The sequence below is a fragment of the Mustela nigripes genome, chromosome 7 (genome assembly GCF_022355385.1).
Source record: "Mustela nigripes isolate SB6536 chromosome 7, MUSNIG.SB6536, whole genome shotgun sequence".
Classification (NCBI taxonomy): domain Eukaryota; kingdom Metazoa; phylum Chordata; class Mammalia; order Carnivora; family Mustelidae; genus Mustela; species Mustela nigripes.
In genome coordinates, this window is record NC_081563.1 from 114,102,683 (window position 1) to 114,123,940 (window position 21,258).

Consider the following 21,258-nt stretch of genomic DNA (forward strand, 5'->3'; position numbering starts at 1 on the left):
CACCTGAGCCCTGTATATCCAATCCCCAAGTCCTCCCATCCCTCTAGCCCAGGATCCTGGCATCACCCGGAATACAGGTGTAAATAAGATGCTGTCTCAGCTGCCAAACATTGCCATCCAGTATGGGGGGGAGGGGAGCGGGGCGGGGCGGAATTGGTGAAAAGTGAGCAGTGAATAAATAATTACCTAATATTGTAGTATGTTTCATTCCTGCTTAAGGCCAACACTTTGTAAAGCCAATCAGAACTTAGTTGGAATCCCTGCTCTATCTTACTGTCATGTGACCTTGACTAATAATACGACCTGTCTAGGTCCCAGTTCTTCATCCATAAGGTAGCTATAATCAGAGGGTTGTTGTGGAGCGCCTGGGTGACTCAAGTGGTGAAGTGTCTGCCTTTGGCTCAGGTCATGATCCCAGGGTCCTGGGATCAAGTTCCACATCGGGCTCTTTGGTCAACAAGGAGCCTTTTTTTTTCCCTCTGCCTGCCTCTCATTCTCTCTCCCTCTGGAAAATAAATAAATAAATAAAATCTTAAAAAAAAAAAAAAACAAATAAATCAACCCAGAGGCTTGTTGTAAGAATGTGTAAGAATGGAATGACCTCAGGTCTGTGAATACCGAGCACAGCGCCTGACACATAAGGAGTGACAATGGGAACTATTATGATAGCTACTAGTATTATAATTATTAAGGAATAGTGAGACAGAGCTTATGGAAGGCTTTCCTGGCTAGGGACATCAACTGCACTTTGAGGGTGAGAAGGAGCTCATTGCAAAAATGAACCTGGTGGTGGGGACAAGGTGGAGGGGAGCCACGACCAAAGGCAATGTTGGAGAGGGTTGGTCCATGAGTGGCAGTCATGGGGGATGAAGCTGGGCCACCAACACCTTCAGACCCAACCCTGGGCAGGAAGGAGCAAAAGAAGCCATCTAAGCAAGAGAGGACCATGGTCAGATGAATCTCCTAGAAAGAGTCCCTCTGATAACAGACCTCAATGCAAAGAAAATCTGGAGGTAGAGAAGCCAGTGAGGAATTATTTTGGATGGTCTCACCCAGGACCTCAGGGCCCAGGTAGCTCAGAGGGGGCAGCCTAAGAGTCTCCCCAGATCGCACAGATGTTGAGAATGCAGAAAGCACAGGTGAAGCAGCCCCTGTCTCTGAAGGGAGCTTGGAGATGGTTTTGAAACAGAGCACCATCCCAATTGCAAGTGCAACCCAACATCTGTGGGCCCTGGGCATGAATGCATATGGAGGCTCATCTGTCATATGTCTGCATATTTAACAGTTCCGAATCAAGCTAACAAGTGGGACAACTGAAATCTATCCCACGGACCTTTGTGAAATAGCCCTTCATAATGACCTGAAAGAGCAGAGTTGGATCTATAATGCTTGGATTCTTCAGAGTTCTGAGCAAGAACAAGGCAGCAGGAGGGAAGCTGGCTCAGCCCACAGCCCAGCTCTCTTCTCCCTCATCCCCAACTCTGCTCCACACTGTGAGGACTCTCTCATGAGACATGGACACTCCAGCCTGAACATCCAAGCTGGTCCCCTGTCCCTCAAACAGGAGTGTCTCTTGGTACTCCTCCTGCCGAAGGTGCACACATGGTGGGCCCCATCTTCTGGAGAAAGCCCAAGTGTCCCTGGAAGCAGGCACAAGTATTCTCTGGGCAGGGAATTCCAGGTCCCAGCTGCTCAAAGCATGGTCTTGGAACAAGAGCGGGGCACTGTCTCTAAATGGATATATCCCACTTGTCCCCGTTGACTCCTAACCCCATGGCGAGGGACTTAATCAGAGGAGGCCCAGAGTAGGACCAGGATCAGAGAAAGAGGTGTCTCTCTTCCCAGAGTCTAAGAGCAACTCTAAGAGTCTAATTCCCTAATTCCCAGAGTCTAAGAGCAATACTGAATTGAGAACAAATTATCTCATGGATCAGAGTGAACCCCTTTTATCTGTCTCCATGTCACACACCATGCTTTACATAACACTCCTGGTATCTGACCTCTCTGTAGAGAGCACAGTTCAGGGATGAACGACTGTGTTGGATAAATGGGGCCCAGAGAATAGGATTTGCGGTATCAAAGCAAGGAAGACACCCAGGTGCTCTAGATTCCCGATCAGAATTCTCGAATATTCTCCATGGGTTAGTCTCCTCCCAGGCTAGATTCTTAGGTCAAATGAGACAGGCTTCCATGTCCCTCAGAGTCTCACACAGTTGGAAGGCACACAGCATATATTCCTTAAATGCTTGAAGAAATGATGAGCGGGGCACCTGGATGGCTCAGTGGGTTAAGTCTGCCTTTGGCTTAGGTCATGATCCTGGGGTCCTAGGATCAAGCCCCGAATCGGGCTCTCTGCTCAGCAGGGAGCCTGCTTCCTCCTCTCTCTCTGCCTGCCTCTCTGCCTACTTGTGATCTCTGTCTGTCAAGTGAATAAATAAAATCTTTAAAAAAAAAAAAAAAGAAATGAATGAACAACAACAGCAACAACTACATTTATTAGGGCTCACAATGCACTAGGCGCTGTGCACTCCATTATACCATCTCCCACTTCCCACAATCCTAAAATAGATTCTAGGGTTCCAGCCTCACAACTGGGGAAGCTGAAGCGTGGATGGTGATAGGAGCAGAGTCTGACAGTGGTGAGTGGAGGAGCTGGGGTGACTGAATGATCGAATCCATGAAAGAACGGAAGAACTGAAAAATGAACAAACTCATTTATAAATGGGTTAGTTCACGTGCTTTATTTTTTTAGCACTGGAAACCTTCCGATCCTTGGGGCTGTGGAGTCTCCAGCATCAAAAGGCATCTCAGCCAAGTTCCCTAGAAACCCAAGGATTTGGACTCTACTCAGTCCTTGTCCACCCCCAACCTTTTCACCCCCAAGATGGAGCAACTCTCCCTCCCAGCGGTTCTCCCCCTCTCTCAGTACAGGGCTGTGCCTTCAAGTCTCTTGACTTCCCCAGATATGCTCCTCAACCCACTCTGATAGCCTTTCCTGCAGCTGGTAGAGGAGGAACTATCTTCAAGACTGTAACTATCACCCCATTGCTGTGGCCAAGCCCCAGCAATGTCTCTCTGCTACCTCTTAACCCTCATCCTGCCATCCCCCCAACCCCACCCTCAATCCATTTGGAGCATCGTTCCTTATGATTGATGGACACAAGAAACAGATTTGTGAGTTTTAATGGAATGTGGGAGCTAAGGAACCTGAAACAAAGCCCTTTCTAATCCATGAGGTCTATTTATAGGCCCTCTACTGCCAGGTCTGGCCCTTTGTTTTATTGGTTGCGTGTGTGAGGAACGGTCCAGGGCTCCTCTCTTTCAACAGTCATTGGCTTGACTGTTAGGTAACGACTAGGGACACAGCACCGTTTACGATTTGCGCAGCGTACGACACTGTCTTCATCATTTTTGCACACCAACCGGCATTTTCCATCCATCCAACACTCCTCTGCTGGGCACAGGAACAACCATTAAGCAGATGTTAGTATCCCTCCTAATCAATAGCCTGGTCCCAACTTAAGCTCACCTGGGTCCAGCCACAACTCCATCCCCAAACCTCCTTAACCATATTCACCAAATTCAAACTCAGAACCCAGTCCAGTCTTAAGTAGAACTCCCAGCCCTACCCAACTCAATGTCCCTTGAGCCTGAACTCCAAGTCAAACCTAAATTTAATCAAGTAACCAACCTCAATCCTGAGCAGCAGTCATCAGACACCCCGCCCCATTTAGTACCAACTCCCAGTTTCAGCCCAAGCTCCAGGCTACCCAACCCCAGCACCACCTTCACTCAACCCCAAGTCCCATCCCCTCCCCATCCCACCCCAAGCCATCAGGAGAGCCCTACACCTTACCTCCAGCTCATCCTAATCTTCCCCTTACCATCCAACCCCAAGGTCTTTCTCCCCATCACAGCTCACCCTCAGGCTCTAATCTTAATGCCCTCAAGCCCCCAACAAGTCCCCAATCTGCACCCAACCCCATCACCCCTAAATCTTCTCCCAAGATCCCACCAGAATACCATCCTGCCCTTAAGTGTCAGGTGCCCCCAAAGAGCTACCTTCCCACCACCTTGGGAAAGAAGAATTAGAGAGATGTGGATGTGAGCTGATATGGGAAAACCTCCCAAACCCCATCAAATGAGGAGTTTTGTGCTGCCTGAAGTGGAGAGGAAAGGAAGGCAAGAGGTTCATAACCAAGATCCTAGACACTTGAGAGAGACCCAAGTTACCTGAGACCATGGGTTCCGTGGCCAGAAGAATGACAAGAAAGAGGAAAAGAAACTTCATGGCTGGCAGGTCACAGGAGAAAGAAGTGGCCGTGCTGAAAGGGATGGAAATAGAGTTCTCTGTAGCAGGGATGAGCCTTGCTTTTATTAGCAGGGCTGTGGGCAGTGAATTATAGCAAGAGAGGCTTTATAGGAGATCAGCCAGGCCAAAGGACAATGTGTAGCAGATATCCTTACCAAGTACAAGATGATAGTGTGGGAAACTGGCCAGCACCCGTACCAACAGTGACTTTCCTCCCTGCTGAGGAGATAGTTAGATTAAAGCCCATTGGCCTCTCAAGACCCATAGACGAACTCATTAATTAATACATAAATATCTATTGGGGAGCACCTGGGTGGCTCAGTTGGTTAAGCATCTGCTTTTGGCTCAGGTCTTGATCTTGGGGTCCTGGGATCCAGCCCTGTGTCCAGCCCCAAGGTCGGTGGGATTCTCTGCTCAGCCGGAAATCTGCTTCTCTCTTTCGTTAAAAAATTTAAGAAAAATATTTTTTAAATACATAAATACTTACTAAAAATACTTATTCTCAGCTTTCTAACAGACGGATATTTGGGCATATCTTTCTGAACCTTGAACTTGCCAATCTAGTTCCCAGTTCAGGGCTATAGCATTTTCTATTTGTTCTTCCTGTAAAGTTCTTCCTGCAGACCTTCCAGGGCTGGCCTCTGTTCATCATTCAGTCTCATCTCAAATGTCACATCCAGGATAGGCTTTTCCTAGTCACACCAGATAAGGGCACTTTCACCCACAGTCATTCTGGGTCATTATAACTTGATTCATGACCTGCACAGGTTTATTTGTTCTTTTCCATTTTATTTTACATGGTTAATCTTTCTGCTTTCCATTAGAATGTCAGAAATCTGCCCTGTAACCCCACTGCCCATAACATCATCTGGATTAGGATATTAATTCAACTGTTTCAACAGATAGTCTCCCCAAACAAGGATTCCAAAAGATACACATTGATTTCTTATAGAAAAATCCAGTCAAGCAGTTAAGGGTAGAAGCTTCCTGATTCTGCAGGAAGCAAGAATCCCCCCGGCTGGACGCTCTGCCATCCTTCCCCAGGCAGCTTCATCTGATGACCCAAGTTCCTGCCCCAGCTCCTGCCAGAGAGGAGAAAGGAGGAAATGAAGTGCACACCTTTCCCTTGAAGGGACACCCCTCAGAGTCTGCACACCCCTCTTCCACCCCAGCCCAGAACTCATTCACATGACCGACTACACCTAGCTGCAGGGTAGGCTGGAAAGGTTTCCTGTATTCTGGGCAACCATGGCTAGCTCAAATTCAGGAGCAGTCTTACTAAGAAGAAGGAAAGGACGGATATTAGGGAAGAGCTAGCAACCTCTGACACCCCTAGCACACCGCAGGGACTCAATAAATACCCGTGGTCTGAATAAATAACACACACTGAGAAAGTGACCGGTGAGAAGTGATCTGATGGGGGAGTAACCCAAGTCCTCCCAGAGCGTAGAGAAAGCACACCGACTGTGTCCCTTCGGTCCAGCATCTCAAGAAGCTGAATAAGGACTGGGCTTCAGGCCGTACTCCAGAACCTGTGAAAGAAGAGAGAAGAGAATTCTAGAATCCTAGAAAACCAGGATTAGAGTATGGGTTTTGATTTCACACAGATTTGAATTTGAGTGTTTGTCCTGACCCCGAGCCAGGTAAATTTCCAGGTAAATTATCCTACGATAAAATACAAATCAGAACTTTTCCTGATTTAATTAAACGGGATGACTAACTTATGTAAATTGCTTAGCCAAGTACCTGACGCGGAGTAGGTGCTGAGTAATTATTCGCTATTATTATTGTTGTTTTTCATTATCATTATTATCACCGTCCTTATATTTATCTTCTTTATTACCCTCAGAAGGGACAAGCATAAACCTCCAACTCATGTCTGACAAAACGGAGGCTTGCAGGCAGGTGACATGAACTGCTCCAGGGCTTCCTGGACAGGGAGAAGAACGGATGGCAGAAAACCGATTTCCACAGAGGAAGGTCAGGAGAGTGGTCAGCCAACAGTTGAGGTTGTGAATGTCTGAGCCAGAAGGGGAGACCCGGAGGAACATGAGGCAGCCATCAACATCAAGTGTGGGGGGCGGGAAGCTTCCATGCCATGCTCAGGGCTGGGGAAGCCATCCTGGGAGCCATGGGGAGTAATAGTAAGATCTTCTAGAGAGGACTGTGGGGACATGGTCAGGTTTGTTGTTTTGTTTTGCCTTTTTTTTTTTTTTCTTTTTAGCCTAGAAAAATCACTTTGGCTGCCCAGATGGAAGATAACTGCCAGGGCAGAAAATAAGCAAGGGAAAGCTAGCAAGGAGTTTGTTTCCTCTCTGGGGAGACATCACCAGGCTGCCTTGTCGCCAGAAGAGCAGAAACAGAAAGGGGGTAAAAGGGAAAGAAAATCCAACAAGCGTAGTGGAGATCCTAGGTTTTCGAGCTGGTCCGGGGCTGGGAACAGAGCAGCTTGTGTGTCCTTGAGGATGTCATTCAGTGTCTGCAGGACTCAGCATGGACTCGGCACGGAGCCTGGGTTCTGAAGTTTGTCTCCTGCCTATAGTGCCTTGGAAAATGTTAACAACTCTGAGCCTGGTTCTTTGGCTCTACAGTGGGGGGTAATGATAGTTCTGACTTCACAGGGTTGGTAAGGACCAAATGAGCAAATCCCCAGGAAGCATTTAGGGAAGACACATGACACACCTGACTCTTCCTGAGTCAGGTAGAAGGATCTGCTTTATTATTGTAACAGACCAGAAGTTGCACCCCGGGGATTTCAGGCCCCTCCTGGTGGCAGTTCTTTGCAACATTTCATGAGCCCCTTTATGAACCCTTGTACGCAGAGATTGCCAGGAAGCTCTGGGATGATTCAGAGAAACAGCCTTGACTGAGATAAGGAGAAACAAAAAAAGATGGGTTCATTTCTATAGCATCTCAAGTTGGGTATCTGAGTTTATACCCTTACATTGTGTTTATATGTACTTTTATGTGTGTGTAAATCCGTGCATGGCTGTGTACGCTCACATTTGTGTATTTTATGTATATTTCATGTGCCTGGGTTATTTGTGTGTATTTTGTGTATACGAGTACTACAATGTTTATGTGTAAGTTTATACTTGCTTGTCATTTGTGTGTAGATGTGTAGTTAGGTGGGTGTGTGTTTGTGTATTCTTGAGTACATGTGTGTGTCTGTATTTGTTCTCAGACCATCAAACGCCACGGCCTAGAGTTCTGTCCAGTTCAGCCCTCGGCCCTCCTCAAGCCCCTACGTGCTCTGACTCTGAGCATGATAGTTGCACAGTGATTTTCTGTAAGGCCAGGAGACCCAGGCCAAGGCTAAGGGCAGTGGGCAGCAGGGGACAGTGGCTGCCAATGTGGCCGGTGTGGGAGAAGCCACCGTGGGAGACCAGGAGATAGGGAAAGAGGCAGACCTTGGTCAAAGAGCCAACTGGGCCCCTGGGAACTGTGTGGTATCTCCTGGGTCCTGCCAAGACCAGAACAGAAAGTAGCTTCAGGCTGTGTAATGCCTCCCACATGGTACAGCCTGGCCTGGCCAGTTCCTTAAGACCTGCACCTCCCACCCTGTGAAATCTGCACAGTTGCATTTTTTTCAGCTCCTGAAAGGCTGCCCACGCCTTGTAGCCTGAATCCCAGGGTGCGGAGTGGGAGGCCAGTGCTAGTGATCTAGTTCCCAGCAGGTCCCACACAGGCCACATACTTTTACTCTATCTCAGGGGACCCTCCCTCTAACCTGTGAGGTTAATGATACGGCAAGAATGGATGGCTCAGTGGGTTAAGCGTCAGACTTCAGTTCAGGTCATGATCTTGGGGTCCTGGGATCAAGCCCCAAGTCAGGCTCTCCGCTCAGCAGGCAACTCTGCTTGTTCCTCTCCCTCTGCCCCTCCCCCTACTTGTGCTCTCTCTCAAATAAACATAAAATCTTTAAAAAATATATATGACAGGGGCGCCTGGGTGGCTCAGTGGGTTGGACCTCTGCCTTTGGCTCAGGTCATGATCTCAGGGTCCTGGGATCAAGCCCCAAATTGGACTCTCTGCTCAGCAGGGGGCCTGCTTCTGCCTGCCTGTGATCTCTCTCTCTCTCTGTCAAATAAATAAATAAAATATTTAAAAAAAAATACATATGACAAGAAGGTGGAAGAAATGAACACCATGAAATCACAGCCTTCTCCAGGCTTCTTTGACTTGTCTGCACTCACGTCTTCTCGCCTTCCTGGTGAGGAAGTGTGTGTTTGGCCTTTGGCTTGAGAGAGGCGATAGGAGGCCAAGTTTTCAGGCAAGTGGGAGGAGACTATGATTGAGGGGTTGGCAGCTGGAGACACCCCCACACCAGTGTATCCCCGACTGTGGACTGTGTCCCCCTTCGAGCAATGTGTCAGGACCCGGTGAGAGCATTGCTTCTAAAAGCCATTAACACATTAATGACCACACACCAGTCATGAAAGCGCCACGACACTCAAGCCTCCGCCAATGCTTTCTTCATTTATATGCAGTTTAAATTCTGCTCCGAGATGCCACTTAAGAAGTTGGAGAGATGCCCGATGTCAGTGACTGTGGGGGTCTCCGGTCTTTCTCCTCTTGTTCCTACTAGAACCCCATGATTCCGGGAAACGAGGAGGAACCTGCTCCTTACTTCCCTGCGACGAGCTTCATTTCTCTTGCTCCTCATGCGCAGGCTACCGCGGACGAATCCCACCAGCCGCTCATCAGTCGGCTCTGGGCATCGGAGAATTGCTCCTCGCCAGCCTTCCCCGCTGACCCCAGGCCCCGCCGTGGAAGCCTGTGCTGCGTGTCCCGGGACCACAGCCTCCCACCGTGGCTATCCCCGCAGTGGTGGTCTCCACGCCCGCAGTCCCATCCAAGGACTTAGAGCCTCGGGGCACTTAATCGAACAGCCCAGAAACCAAACTCCCATGTCTTCTCCCGGTTGTGTGGAGATTCCACACCTCCGAGTGCCAGGCCCCTCGTCTCCTGAACTTGAAGCTAAAATCTCCATCCCACGCCTCCTGAGACAATTCAATCTGCCTTCCTTGTGTCTGGGTCTCTCTAACAAAGGGGGGGGGGTGAAACTCTCTCTCTCTCTCTCTCTCTCTCTCTCACACACACACACACACACACGCACACACACACTTTTTTTCAGTCCCCCAGTGGCAAAGGAAGGCCAGGATTCAGAACACGAAGTTCCGGCTCCCCTTCCAATAACTGGGCAGGGAAAAAAAAAAAAAAAAAAGATCTTTTCACTGTCTATGCGGATGCCTGTTCAAACAACCCAAGGAAAAAATGATCAGGTAATTGCTACATTAAATTCTTTTTTTTAACTTTTGATATCAAAATTTTATTTGTATAATAATAGATACACATACAGTTGTGTAAGATGTGGGTATAGATAAACTCCTTTCGTAGAACGTGAACAGCCTGGTGACTCCACAGACACGGACGTTTCCGGTCCTATTAACAGCAGTAGGCCCCTGAGAAGAGAGAAGGAGACACTCCAGCTCCCCAGGTAAACACTGGTTTCATCCTCACACCGCTCTTATGGGTTAAGAGAGATTAGCTCACCTGCTCAAGGTCACTTGGTAAGTGATGGCATGATTTTGGTCAGCTTGGCTTCACAGGTACATCTTAACCCACAAAGGAAACGATTTTTAAGGGGTGTCTCAGCCCCAGATGCCTCAGATCACCTGGGAACCACTCCAGCCTCACCACGTGAAACTCTTTGACAGTGACTCCATTTTTTTTTTTTCATTATAAAACGTCTTCTTTCTGATTACATCATACTAAGTAATTTTTGCCTGTTTTAGACACAAGTGAAGCAGAAGAAAAGCTAATTCCTGAGTTGCATTCTGCTGCATCTTGAAAAGGCAAGCGTGTAAAAAGGCAGTTTTAGAAGGAACAGAGATAACTGCTTAGAGGGGAAGGAAGGCCTGAACAGCATCAAGTAACTAGGCTGCTCGTTTCCGTTCTTTTTTTTTTTAACATTTAAAATTTTTATTTATTTTTTTAAAGATTTTATTATTTATTTATTTGACAGACAGAGATCACAAGTAGGCAGAGCATCGGGCAGAGAGAGGAGGAAGCAGGCTTCCCACTGAGCAGAGAGCCCGATGCCGAGCTCGATCCCAGGACCCTGAGACCATGACCTGAGCAGAAGGCAGAGGCTTTAACCCACTGAGCCACCCAGGTGCCCCACACTTTTTTAATTTAATCTCAGGAAACAAACTGAGGGTTGCTGGGGTGGTGGGGGGAGGGGGTGGGAGGAATGGGGTGGCTGGAGGGATGGACATTGGGGAGGGTATGTGCTATGGTGAGTGCTGTGAAGTGTGTAACACTGATGAATCACAGATCTGGACCCCCGAAACAAATAATACACTATATGTTAATAGAAAAAATAAGAAGATGTGGTATATATAAACAATGGAATATTATGCAGCCACCAAAAAAAACCCCGAAATCTTGCCAATTGCAATGATGTGAATAGAACTAGAGAGTGTTATGCTAAGCAAAATAAGACCATCAGAGAAACACAATTATCATATGATCTTACTGATACATGGAATTAAAGGAACAAAATAGAAGATCATAGGGGAAGGGAGGAAAAAATAGAACAAGATGAAGCCAGAGAGGGAAACTCTTAATCACAGGAAACAAGCTGAGGGTTGCTGGAGGGGAGGAGGAGTGGGGGACTGGGGTAACTGGGTGACAGACATTAAGGAGGGCACAGGATATAATGAGCACTGGGTATTATATAAGACTGATGAATCACAGGCCTGTACCTCTGAAACCAATAATACATCATATGTTAATTAATTGAATTTAAATTTTTAAAAATTACATTAAATTCTTAATATATCACCCTGCCACGACATTTGTTTTAAAAATCTAAAATATGTTTGTATAGTTGACCTCATCAATATATAACAGGTTTTTTTTATTTTAAGGCAAAGCGGAGTGTCCACAAGAATTCCAGACATTCAGAGAATGACACCACCTGATTTTTATGATTTTATTTATTTGACAGAGAGAGCAAGAGAGCACAAGCAGGGGGAGCAGCAGAGGGAGAGGGAGAAGCAGGCTCCCCGCTGAGCAGGGAAGCCCTATGTGGGGCTCAATCCCAGGACCTTGGGATCATGACCTGAGCCAAAGGTAGACATTTAACTGACTGAGCCACCCAAGCATCCCAGCAAGAGCACCTCACAATCTGCTGGGCTATAATGGAAGCATTAACCAATGGTCATCCCAGTGCTGGATGGCGAAACCGTACCCGCCCTGCTAACAGTCTTGTCTTACAATCACAATATGAATCTCTAGTATCATTCTGTGGTTCTTGAATATCAAACACTGATCCTCTTCCAAGGTGAAGTGCTGCTTGAAGGAGGGAGTTCTCTTGTGAGACCATTTCTGCTATCTATTTTAAGTCAAACATATTATCTCATGAAGTCAAAATTGTTCAACTAATATTGACTGAACACTGGATTTGTGCTTGATTCTGTGTCCTGAGATACAGAAAATGAATCAGCCATGGTCTCTGTCTTCATGGGGATGACAGTCTATCCTGAGTACAAACACAGGCATGGTGGGCAGTGCAAAGGAGAAGTGCAGGATGGCATTGGTGAGGCCGGGACTGGGAGGAGGCTAGGGAGGTACCAGGAGGCACTCATGTGACCCCGAGGGTGAATGTCCCCTTCTATGTTGCGTCCTAGACACCTCCCCTTGCTCACCCTAATCTCCGCTCTGGCAGTCAGAAAGTCAAAGTGAAAGGGAAACACTACAAGGGAAGGCAAATCCTTGGGGTGAGATTCCCTGGTTGCTTGCTGCATCTTCGGACACTGAGCAGCTGAATCCCATTCCATTCTTTGGGTTTCAATGGAAAGGAGGGCTGATGTCCCACTACAGAAAACACCAAAGGCAAATATTCTTTTGCACCACTTTGAGAGTTAGTAAGCAGGCATATGACCCAGGCTCAGCAGAGGACTCTGAATCTTAAAGGACTAAATTCGAACCACAGAGAAGGTGGAGACAATATATGGTGGCCAGCAGGCAGAAGCCACTGTGGGAGAAGTCCAGACAAGACTCCAGGTGTCCAGTGCCAGGACGGCAATGCTGCTGGTGGGATCCCAGTGGATCACTTCTGCTGCTCACTCTCCCTTGGTCCTTCCAATGCCAATGATCTAGACTTCCTATCACTTCTATGAGCTACATGGTATCTTTCCAAGAAATGCTCTTTCTGCTTAAGCTGGTCTGAACTCAAATCATTACATCCAGTGACGAATTTAAGGTGTGTCATCATCAAATATGTTGAAGAATATTGCAATCCACCACACAGAACCCTTGTGAGATTCGGTGCCAGGATGTGGGACAATCTGACTGGGCGGGGAAATAAAAGACCAGCAGCAAAACATAAAGTAGAAGGCCTGGAGCATGAGAAGGAGGAGGAAGGACACTAAGCAGGGACTGAGCTGAGAGAACAGCCCCGAAAACAGTGAGGAATAGTAGGGCTTGTACAAGGGCATTGCCAAGGAAGACCCAAGCGGCCATGATGGCGGACCTATTGCGAGAAGGGAAGAGGAGGGCGACTGAAGTCTTAACGGGAATCGAATGTGTGCTAGCTTCTGCGCTGGGCATTTCCTACCTCTTCCTTCATTTGATCTTACAACACCCCTGTGCCTCAGATGGGATGAATCCTCACTTTAGAAATGAGAAGATAAGACGGAGAAGGTTAAATGGCTTGCCTAGCAACATCCAGAAGATATGTGGTTACGGATTTGAACCCAGACCTTCTGATTCTGAATCCAGTGTTCTTCCTTTGATGTTTTCAGGAATACGTAGACCCTGAGACTGGAAGTTTCAGCAGAGGGCTCTGCTGCGGATGACGGAGGTGAGCCCTAATGCTAAGACCAGTTTCAGGGCTCTCATAGGAAGGGACTGGAGAGTGAGTAGATGATGCCCAACAGAACACCCCAATTCAGAATAATCAAGTCCTTTTTGATTAGTCAGATAAGCAGTAAGGGCGGGGAATACTCGAGGCCACAACTCAAATCGTGGGGCTGGTGATGGAAAGATCCCCATTGTTTCAGTTCAGGATCAGTTCCAGAAAAGGACTAGCCCACAATTAAATATCCCGTGACCCCAACTGGGAGGAAAGGAAACATATGGAGCTGGAACCCCATGTGGCCTGACGCCAGCTCTCTGCGGGTTGAAGGAAACAGTGAGACGCCATCCTGGAGTCCCTAATAGGGTAGAACCTCAGGTCTTCTCATGGGAGGGTTGCAGCCTTTTGGGTGAAAGTAGAAAAAAAGAAGCAACCTGTGTCCCCGGAGCCTAAAGCTACCACTAAAGTGTCTGATATGATAACCACTACCCACGCGTAGCTATCGAAATGGAAGTAGAAATTAGATGTGATTAGATTCCATTCCCCAATTACCCTAGCCACGTCTCTTTTCCTTTTTCTTTGTCTTTCATGTGCTCGTGGAGCTTAATGCCTTGTCAGGGGAGAAGATATTAATAAAAATCATATAATATGTATTTATGGTGTGATTTAAAAAGCAAAGTGTCTGCGTCTGTATTATTGTCCCCTGCTGACTTTATAGGTGTATACGCACCTTTAGAAAACATATAGTATGGGCTAATGTTTTGTTTTCCATGTCAGGGGATGTCTTTCTTTTTTCATCCCACAATATGTCTTGCAGAGTTAAGTGGGTTCACATCATCTTTTTTGAGTGAGACATCGTCGTCATTAGCATGAATACATCATTTCCCTCTGATGGACGTTTAGAATGCTTTGGGGCTTTGCTTTTGCATTGCAAACAAGGATGCAACAGGTCTCTCTGTGTCCTTACTCACTAGCCACATTTCAAATGCTTAATAGTCACACTTGGCTCGTGGTTACCATATTGGACAACACAGAGATGAGACATGCCATCCTTGCAGAGAGTTCTATTGGCAGTGCTGGTCTAGAAAATAAGAATCAAGTGGATAGAATGGACATTCCTCATTTATATCATCTGGGACGAGTTGTGGGCCAGCAGGCTAGGAGCGATATGCAAAACAGATTGTTAACCACCTACGGATCCACCCCATTCTCCCCAACCTACACACACACCTTCCTCTGTTATTGATCTGTAAGTGTAATGAGGCCAAAATGCCAGGCACAAATGGTACAGCCAAGAATGATTTAATAGAAGTGTGGGCTCTCATGATGTTGGACTCCGTGTTGGGCAAGAGGGGTCAGACTACAGAGGTCACCCCAGGCTTCCAGGTGTGCTTAAGGATCAAGTTTGGACAGGTACATACTTGGGGTTTACACAACACTTAGCTTCATAATATATGGGCATAATATATGGGATACTTCGTTCTGTTCACACTTTGTTCTGCACCTTCCCAACTTACCCCAGCAATACCTGGCTGAAATTAAAAAAGAAGGAGAGGACAAAACAGAACAAAACAAAAGGAGAGGGCAGGGTCAGTCTTGAAATAAAGCAGCAGGCTGGGGAAGGGGGAGGTCGAAGCCCAGCAGAGATGACAATAGTGAGAGAAATAGGACATATATATGGGGAATAAGCCCTTACAAGGCATCTTCCAGATTTAGGAGAGATGATGGGCCATTATCCTTTCTTCTCCCATTTGTGCCCTGAGTCACAATTCCAAAGGCCCCCAAATATGGTGGCCTGGGACCTATAAGGTAACTTCTCCTTCCTGACCAGCTCCTTTGGGGGAAACAGGCAGTCCCCCTCTCTCCAAGTTTTCATCTCCCCCATAGTATAGTGTAACCGGGTGCCCCGTATCAGCTCCCTTTCCCCTTTGCTCTCAGTACCTCTCTGACCATATCAATTAAATGGGACAGGAATCTGAAATATGCTCATGTGCACATCTATCTGCACATCTTCTACGGCACCTGTAAAGTTCTCAAGAATGTCATACTCCCTTCTCCACAACATCCTTGGCCATTCTGCTGGTCTTAACCAGCAAAGACAATGAGGAACAGCTGCTCTGTGGAACCTACAAGCTAAAGTAGCCCAGATAAATTGAAATTGTCTGAGAATGGACTTGGAATCCTCAATCAGAGGGACACTTGGGTGGCTCCGTTGGTTAAGTGTCTGCCTTGGGCTCAGGTCGTGATCCCAGAGTCCTGGGATTGAGTTCTGCATCAGGCTCCTTGCTCAGTGGGGAGCCTGCTTCTCTCTCCCCCTGCTGCTCTCCCTGCTTGTGCTTTCCCTCTCTCTCTCTCTAACAAATAAATAAAATCTTTAAAAAAAGAATCCTCAATCAGAAATTTAGGAACCATTTTCATGGAGGCAACAGTAGATCAAAATTCAAATCCCTCCCAAGTGTTTTTGGAAAAGTACCCATTTTACTATATTCCACACCCAAATCCCTTGCACATATCCTCTGCCCCCATCATCATGTTCCACTTTTCCAGAGCAAGCCAGAGACCCGAGAGATCAAGTAATGGCGCTGGCAAGATCAGTTGGTACCAGACAACTCAAATTTTCCCTTGGCTACAGAGATCATGCAAAGCCCTCTGTGGAGCCCACTATTCTCCTAGCCCAGGCTGCAAGAGTCCCAAGAATCCCCTGAACATGACCCTTGGGAGAGATCTTGTTTACCTTGGGCGACCCAGACCAGGAGCAGGGTAACAGTCAAAACCAGGAAAATGAGTTTCATGAATGCTGGGAGCTCAGGAGGAGATTAGCAGGCTTGGAGGCTCTTGGGCTGGCAAGACAGGCAGAGATCTCCATGCTGGGCAGTCCAGACTGGTATTCATTGCCCTCAAGGAGCATGGTGGACCCATGATCAGTGAACAGTCATTTCAGATTGGACAGATGGGCAAGTAGTCATCCACATTGGCGGACTGCGTCCTGAATACACCACCTTGTCTGCTTTCAGAGGAAGCCAGGACGTTAACAAAAAGAGGACACAGCCTTGCCTCCAGGGAGGTTTATAATGCAACTGGGGAGCCAAGCAGGGGGAAAATGTTTTTACTATTATTTCATGTCTGGTAAAAGAAAAGAGAGAGAGCAATGAGACAGATCAGGAATGATACTTCTGTGCTCCTTGGGTTCCCTCCAGCAATGAGGATGCCCTATGATGTCCCATATGTTGACAGTTCGTTTAAAGGATCATAAGGGAAGGGCAGAAGCAGAGGGAAACATGTACTGGCCCCATGGCCATCACCACTGGAAACTCAGTCATCTGCCTTTGGGAGCGCGATGAGCAGGAAGGCCACAGACCTTACTTTTAACAGTGTGTGTTGGAGAAGAACTGATAGCATCTTCCCAGGTGCCAAAGGAAGGGCCAGTTTGCTCCCGTGGTCCAAAGACAATAAGAGATGCACAGAGCAGAGCTACGCCGGCCAGAGCAATTCCGCTGAAGTCCAGTTATCTGCTGGCACGTGAGGAATAACAAAGCCTTTCCGGGGTAAGGCCCTGAGTTTGGGAGTGGAAGGAGCTCATATACCTAAGGCCTGGTAGATGGATCAGAGAAGAGCCAAAGCTTTTTAGCACAACAATAGAAAGATCTATCATTTCCAAATGAGCAGAATCAGGGACACACCAACAGGAGGACTATCACCTTCCTGCTCTGGAACAAGCAGGAACAAAAACCTTGTTGTTTAACCCTGAAACTATCCCTGCTCCCCTTCCCCCAGGGGACTTACTTAAAAACAAGTCCTGGAAACCAGCCCCAGGTAACAAAGCCCAGATATAAGGGTGGGTCAGGCCAGGTGGAGACATCCGTTCAGTAGGGGGATGCATACTGTCTCCCTAGCTACCAAGGAGTATGGGCCACGCCATTTGGGAGCCTTTTGGGCGCCAATTCTAACAAGGTGATAGGCTAGGTCAAATGTCTACTATAGGGTAAATTGTAATTCAATTGGTCACTTATGTGGGACCTAACATGACTGTGGAGTTTCCTCTGTGTATTACAATCTCATTGGCCACCTGTGCGTGGCCAGGCCCAGCCACATGGCCTTTGCCCTTAAAAGCTAGTCTGTGAAACAGAGAAAGGTCGCCCTCTCTTGTAAGAGGTGTGGCCCCAAACGTTCGGTCTGATTCTTGATGCTTGGAGCGGAATAAAGCTTTGCTTGACCTTCGCTTTATATCAGTCTCGCTCCTTTAATCAGGGACCCATTATTGGGGGGCATATCAAAACCACTTATGTAACATAAAAATGCATACACTCTAAAAAGGTACATATTAAAACATGAGAGGAGTTGCCTATGCAGGACATGGCGGAGAGTTGATTGTGGGGATAAAAATCAATAAATCAGTAAAAATCAAACAAGAGAAGGGCTTTGCCTAAGACCAACAATGACAAATTTGCTGTAAATAACTCAATTATTGCAACAGAAAACTCAAAGAAAAAGTGCTCTTTGACAAGGAGCTTTCTTCTAAGGATTACTAGTGAGGACATCAGCCCGGTAGACTGGAACAGATTTCCTTTCCTTCCAGAAAGGGTGGCTGAAAAGAAACCCAAGGTGCCACTTGAGTTCACAAGGCTCAGGGCAAAACCAAAGGCACAACTTCCTCCATTCTTGGGGAAGGAGACTGTTTTTAGAGTCGGGAAAGACTAGAGAGAGAGGTGAGTGACTCATGGGAGCCCCACTCCTAAAGAATCTTTAGTCCTGAAGGGACTTCCTTTGTACATCCAAAGAACACTTAAAGGCACAGAGCTTCTCCTACACTAAACTGTTTCGAGATCTCCTTCTCCTCCCATAAAGAACTTCATCATAACCCTGCGTGCTTGTTCCCGGGGATGCTGATTAGCAGACTAGTGGCCCTAATTAAGGAATGACCTGAATCCGTTATGTGCATTATTTAACACCATCAACACTGGTTTTCAGCTGTAGAGGAGACTCGCATAAAAAGACCACTTCCATCTACATTTTGCTTCATTGTAGTTTTGGGGGGGTTGAGGGAAAAGGAAGATGGTAGGGAAAGAGTTTGAGACTCTTGGCCCCCGTGAGGCTTGGAGATTTTCTGGCTTTCTATCGTTATGTCTATTACTTTCCAGCCCGCTGGCTCCTGGTGCTACGTGTGGTTAGGGATGGCCGTGGTCATGCTGGCACTTTTTCTTCAAGTATCTTGAAATGATGTGTGACCATCTATCACCAGGGCCAGTGTGTGGGAATTAAAAAAAAAAAAAAAGAAGAAGAAGAAGAATGCTTTGAAACCAAACAAATCTGGATTTAAATCCTCACTTTACCACTTACCAGCCATGTGACTTTCTTAAAAGTTTTTATTTAAATTCCGTTAGTGAACATACAGTGTAATATTAGTTTCAGATGTATAATACAGTGATTCAGCACTTCCTTACAACACCCCTCGCTCATCCTGGTGAGCGTGCTCTAACCCCCATCACCCATTTCACCCACCACTCCCCGTCCCGCCCTGTGACCATCTGTTTGTTCTCTAGACTTAAGTCTGTTTCTCCATTTGCCTCTCTCTTTTTTTCCTCTTTGCTGCATTATTTTTTCTTAAATACCGCATAGAAGTGAAATCATATGGTTTGTGTCTTTCTCTGACTTATTTGGTCTAGCATTACACTCCCTTTTTTTTTTTTAAGATTTTATTTATTTATTTGACAGAGAGAGAGAGATCACAAGTAGGCAAAGAGGGGGAAACAGGCTCCCTGCAGAGCAATGTGGGGCTCGATCCCAGGACCCTGAAATCATGACCTGAGCCAAAGGCAGAGGCTTAATCCACTGAGCCACCCAGGCACCCCGCATTACACTCTCTAGCCACATCTGCAAATGGCAAGATTTCATTCTTTAGGGCTGAGTAATATTCATCTATATATATATATATATATATATATATATATATCACATATATATGTATATATATCACTATCCACGTGACTTTGAACAAACCAGTTAATGTCTTTGAACCTCAGTTTGTCGTTCCTAATACAGAGACAACGCTGCTGAGCCCAGAGGTTTGCTGTGAAGATGATTAAGGTAATATTTGTTAAGCCCTTAGAACAGAGTAGAAGAGTCTGGCACACAGAAGAGCCCTGCTGACTGGTCACTGTCAGTATCTACCAGGAATTCTCATCTGCCTTGACTTCTTGGAGCGTTTAACGGTTGACCTCTTTCCTCCCTGCAGCTCTCCTGGCTCCTCTCTTGTCAACAAAGTCAGTGTTCCAGAAAGGGGGCAAAGATTGTCAGCGATCCTGAGACCTCTCTGCCCCCTGTGCTTTTTCAAATCAAGGTTGAAAATTTCAAAACTACCTAAACTAATTTCAAGTCTAAGATCCAGAGTATTTACCCAGAATGCAGGCTCAAGGACAGATCTGTCTTCTGGGTCTGAAGCATATACAATGTATATCTTTCCTTTGGCGTGCTCTCGCCCAGGGGAAAAGAGTCATCAGAGCATGCTTCCAAGGGTATCCCTGTTTCTAGCTCTCTTGGGCCTCCCAAGATGACTTCACTGGCTACTTTACTGTGGCCCAGACATTTCTAGAAGCTGCTCTTTCTCTCAATGCATCATTTCATTTGCCTTCTTTCCCAGGAATCGACCACTGCTGTCTCCAGGTCGGGTCATGTTTCCATCCCTTCTAGAACATCTTTCTCTAACTGCCCCCACCCCACAACTTATCCCCCCTGTGCAGGCCATTTTCAGTTTCCTGTGAACTGGTGTTCGGGACATAATGGCAGAGGAATTATCTAAGGGCGTTCCTGTCCCTAAAATGCTTACAGCTTCTACAGGAAAATGGAAAGCAATCATTTTTAGATGAACTTCCAAAAACACTTCAAAAATGTTTGCTAAATGAATCAGAGCTTGACTGAGCATCTACTATGAACAGGGTACTCTGTTGAGCATCAGAAATACAAAACCGTGTAAGATATTGTCCCCTAATAGCGAACTGCATTAGAGTAAAGGAGGTTACGACACAGTGGTGGGGTGAAGGAGGGCCTGGGGGGAGACTCTCGGTGGCTTAGAACAAAGGTTTATTTTCCACTCGTGCTGCGTGTTCACTGCAAGCTGGCTGGAGACCCTGCTCCGCATCTTCTCACTCAGGAACGCAGACTGATGGATAGCTCCTCAATGGTTACTGATCACCATGGCAGAGAAAAAACAGCTCTGGTGGGTCCTGAACTGCTCCTCACATGCCTGGACCTTGGAAGTAAGAGGCGGCGTGTGTAACTCCCTGGGTTACAACCGTGACATGGCCCCATCCAACCACTAGCGGGCCAAGAAGTACGATCCCACCACAGGCCTGGAGTCTGGAAAGCAGGAAATACATCATCACAGTGGTCAGGAGGAATGGCCACAAGAATAAAAACAATACAGTTGTCTGTGCTGCATCAAAGTAAAAAACAAAGAACAAACAAAAGAAAATTCCAATAGAATAGATAATGGACAACGAACAAAGTCCAGGGTGGTCAGCAAAGAAAGCTTGGTGGAGGAACTTCCTGGAGCCTTGAAGGAAGACAGGCTTCAGAGATATGGCAGAGGGGAGGCTGTGAGAGCATACTGAAGGTAGGGGTGTGGTGGGAACAGAGCAGTGGCAGCTGGCATGCTTGTGATCCGTTTGGAAACTGAAAAAACACTGCATGCCTATAGCTGGGTGTTCATTCACCATATAATGTTGCAGAATCGCATAGCCATAAGAATTTTAAAGTCTTGAATGCAAATATAAGAAACTTAGACTTGGTTCTGGGGTCCAGATCAGAAAATTGAGGGAGGCTGAGACGGTAGGGCTCTGGTCCCTCCTTCCTTCTCCCTTCCAGCTTTAACCTGAGCGTCTTTCCTTTGATCTGTTTGATGCATGAAATTCCATGCAAGTTTTTGTTTTTTTGTTTTTTAAGATTTTATTTATTTATTTGACAGACAAAGATCACAAGTAGGCAGAGAGGCAGGCAGAGAGAGAGAGAAGGAAGTAGGCTCCCCGCTGAGCAGAGAGCCCGATGCGGGGCTTGATCCCAGGACCCTGAGATCATGACCTGAGCC

The 21,258-nt window shown here is 46.8% G+C and overlaps 2 protein-coding genes across 2 annotated transcripts; both read right to left on the reverse strand.

Moving 5' to 3' along the window:
- Positions 1 to 857: 857 nt before the first annotated feature.
- On the reverse strand, positions 858 to 4,291 carry DEFB119 (defensin beta 119). Its single transcript, XM_059407681.1, is given in 4 exon segments — positions 858 to 901; positions 3,258 to 3,290; positions 3,293 to 3,451; positions 4,234 to 4,291. Coding segments are annotated over 4 exon segments (294 nt in total).
- A 10,286-nt stretch (positions 4,292 to 14,577) lies between these two features.
- On the reverse strand, positions 14,578 to 15,970 carry DEFB121 (defensin beta 121). The gene is given in 3 exon segments (XM_059407682.1): positions 14,578 to 14,628; positions 14,631 to 14,710; positions 15,913 to 15,970. Coding segments are annotated over 3 exon segments (189 nt in total).
- Between the last annotated feature and the right edge of the window lie 5,288 nt (positions 15,971 to 21,258).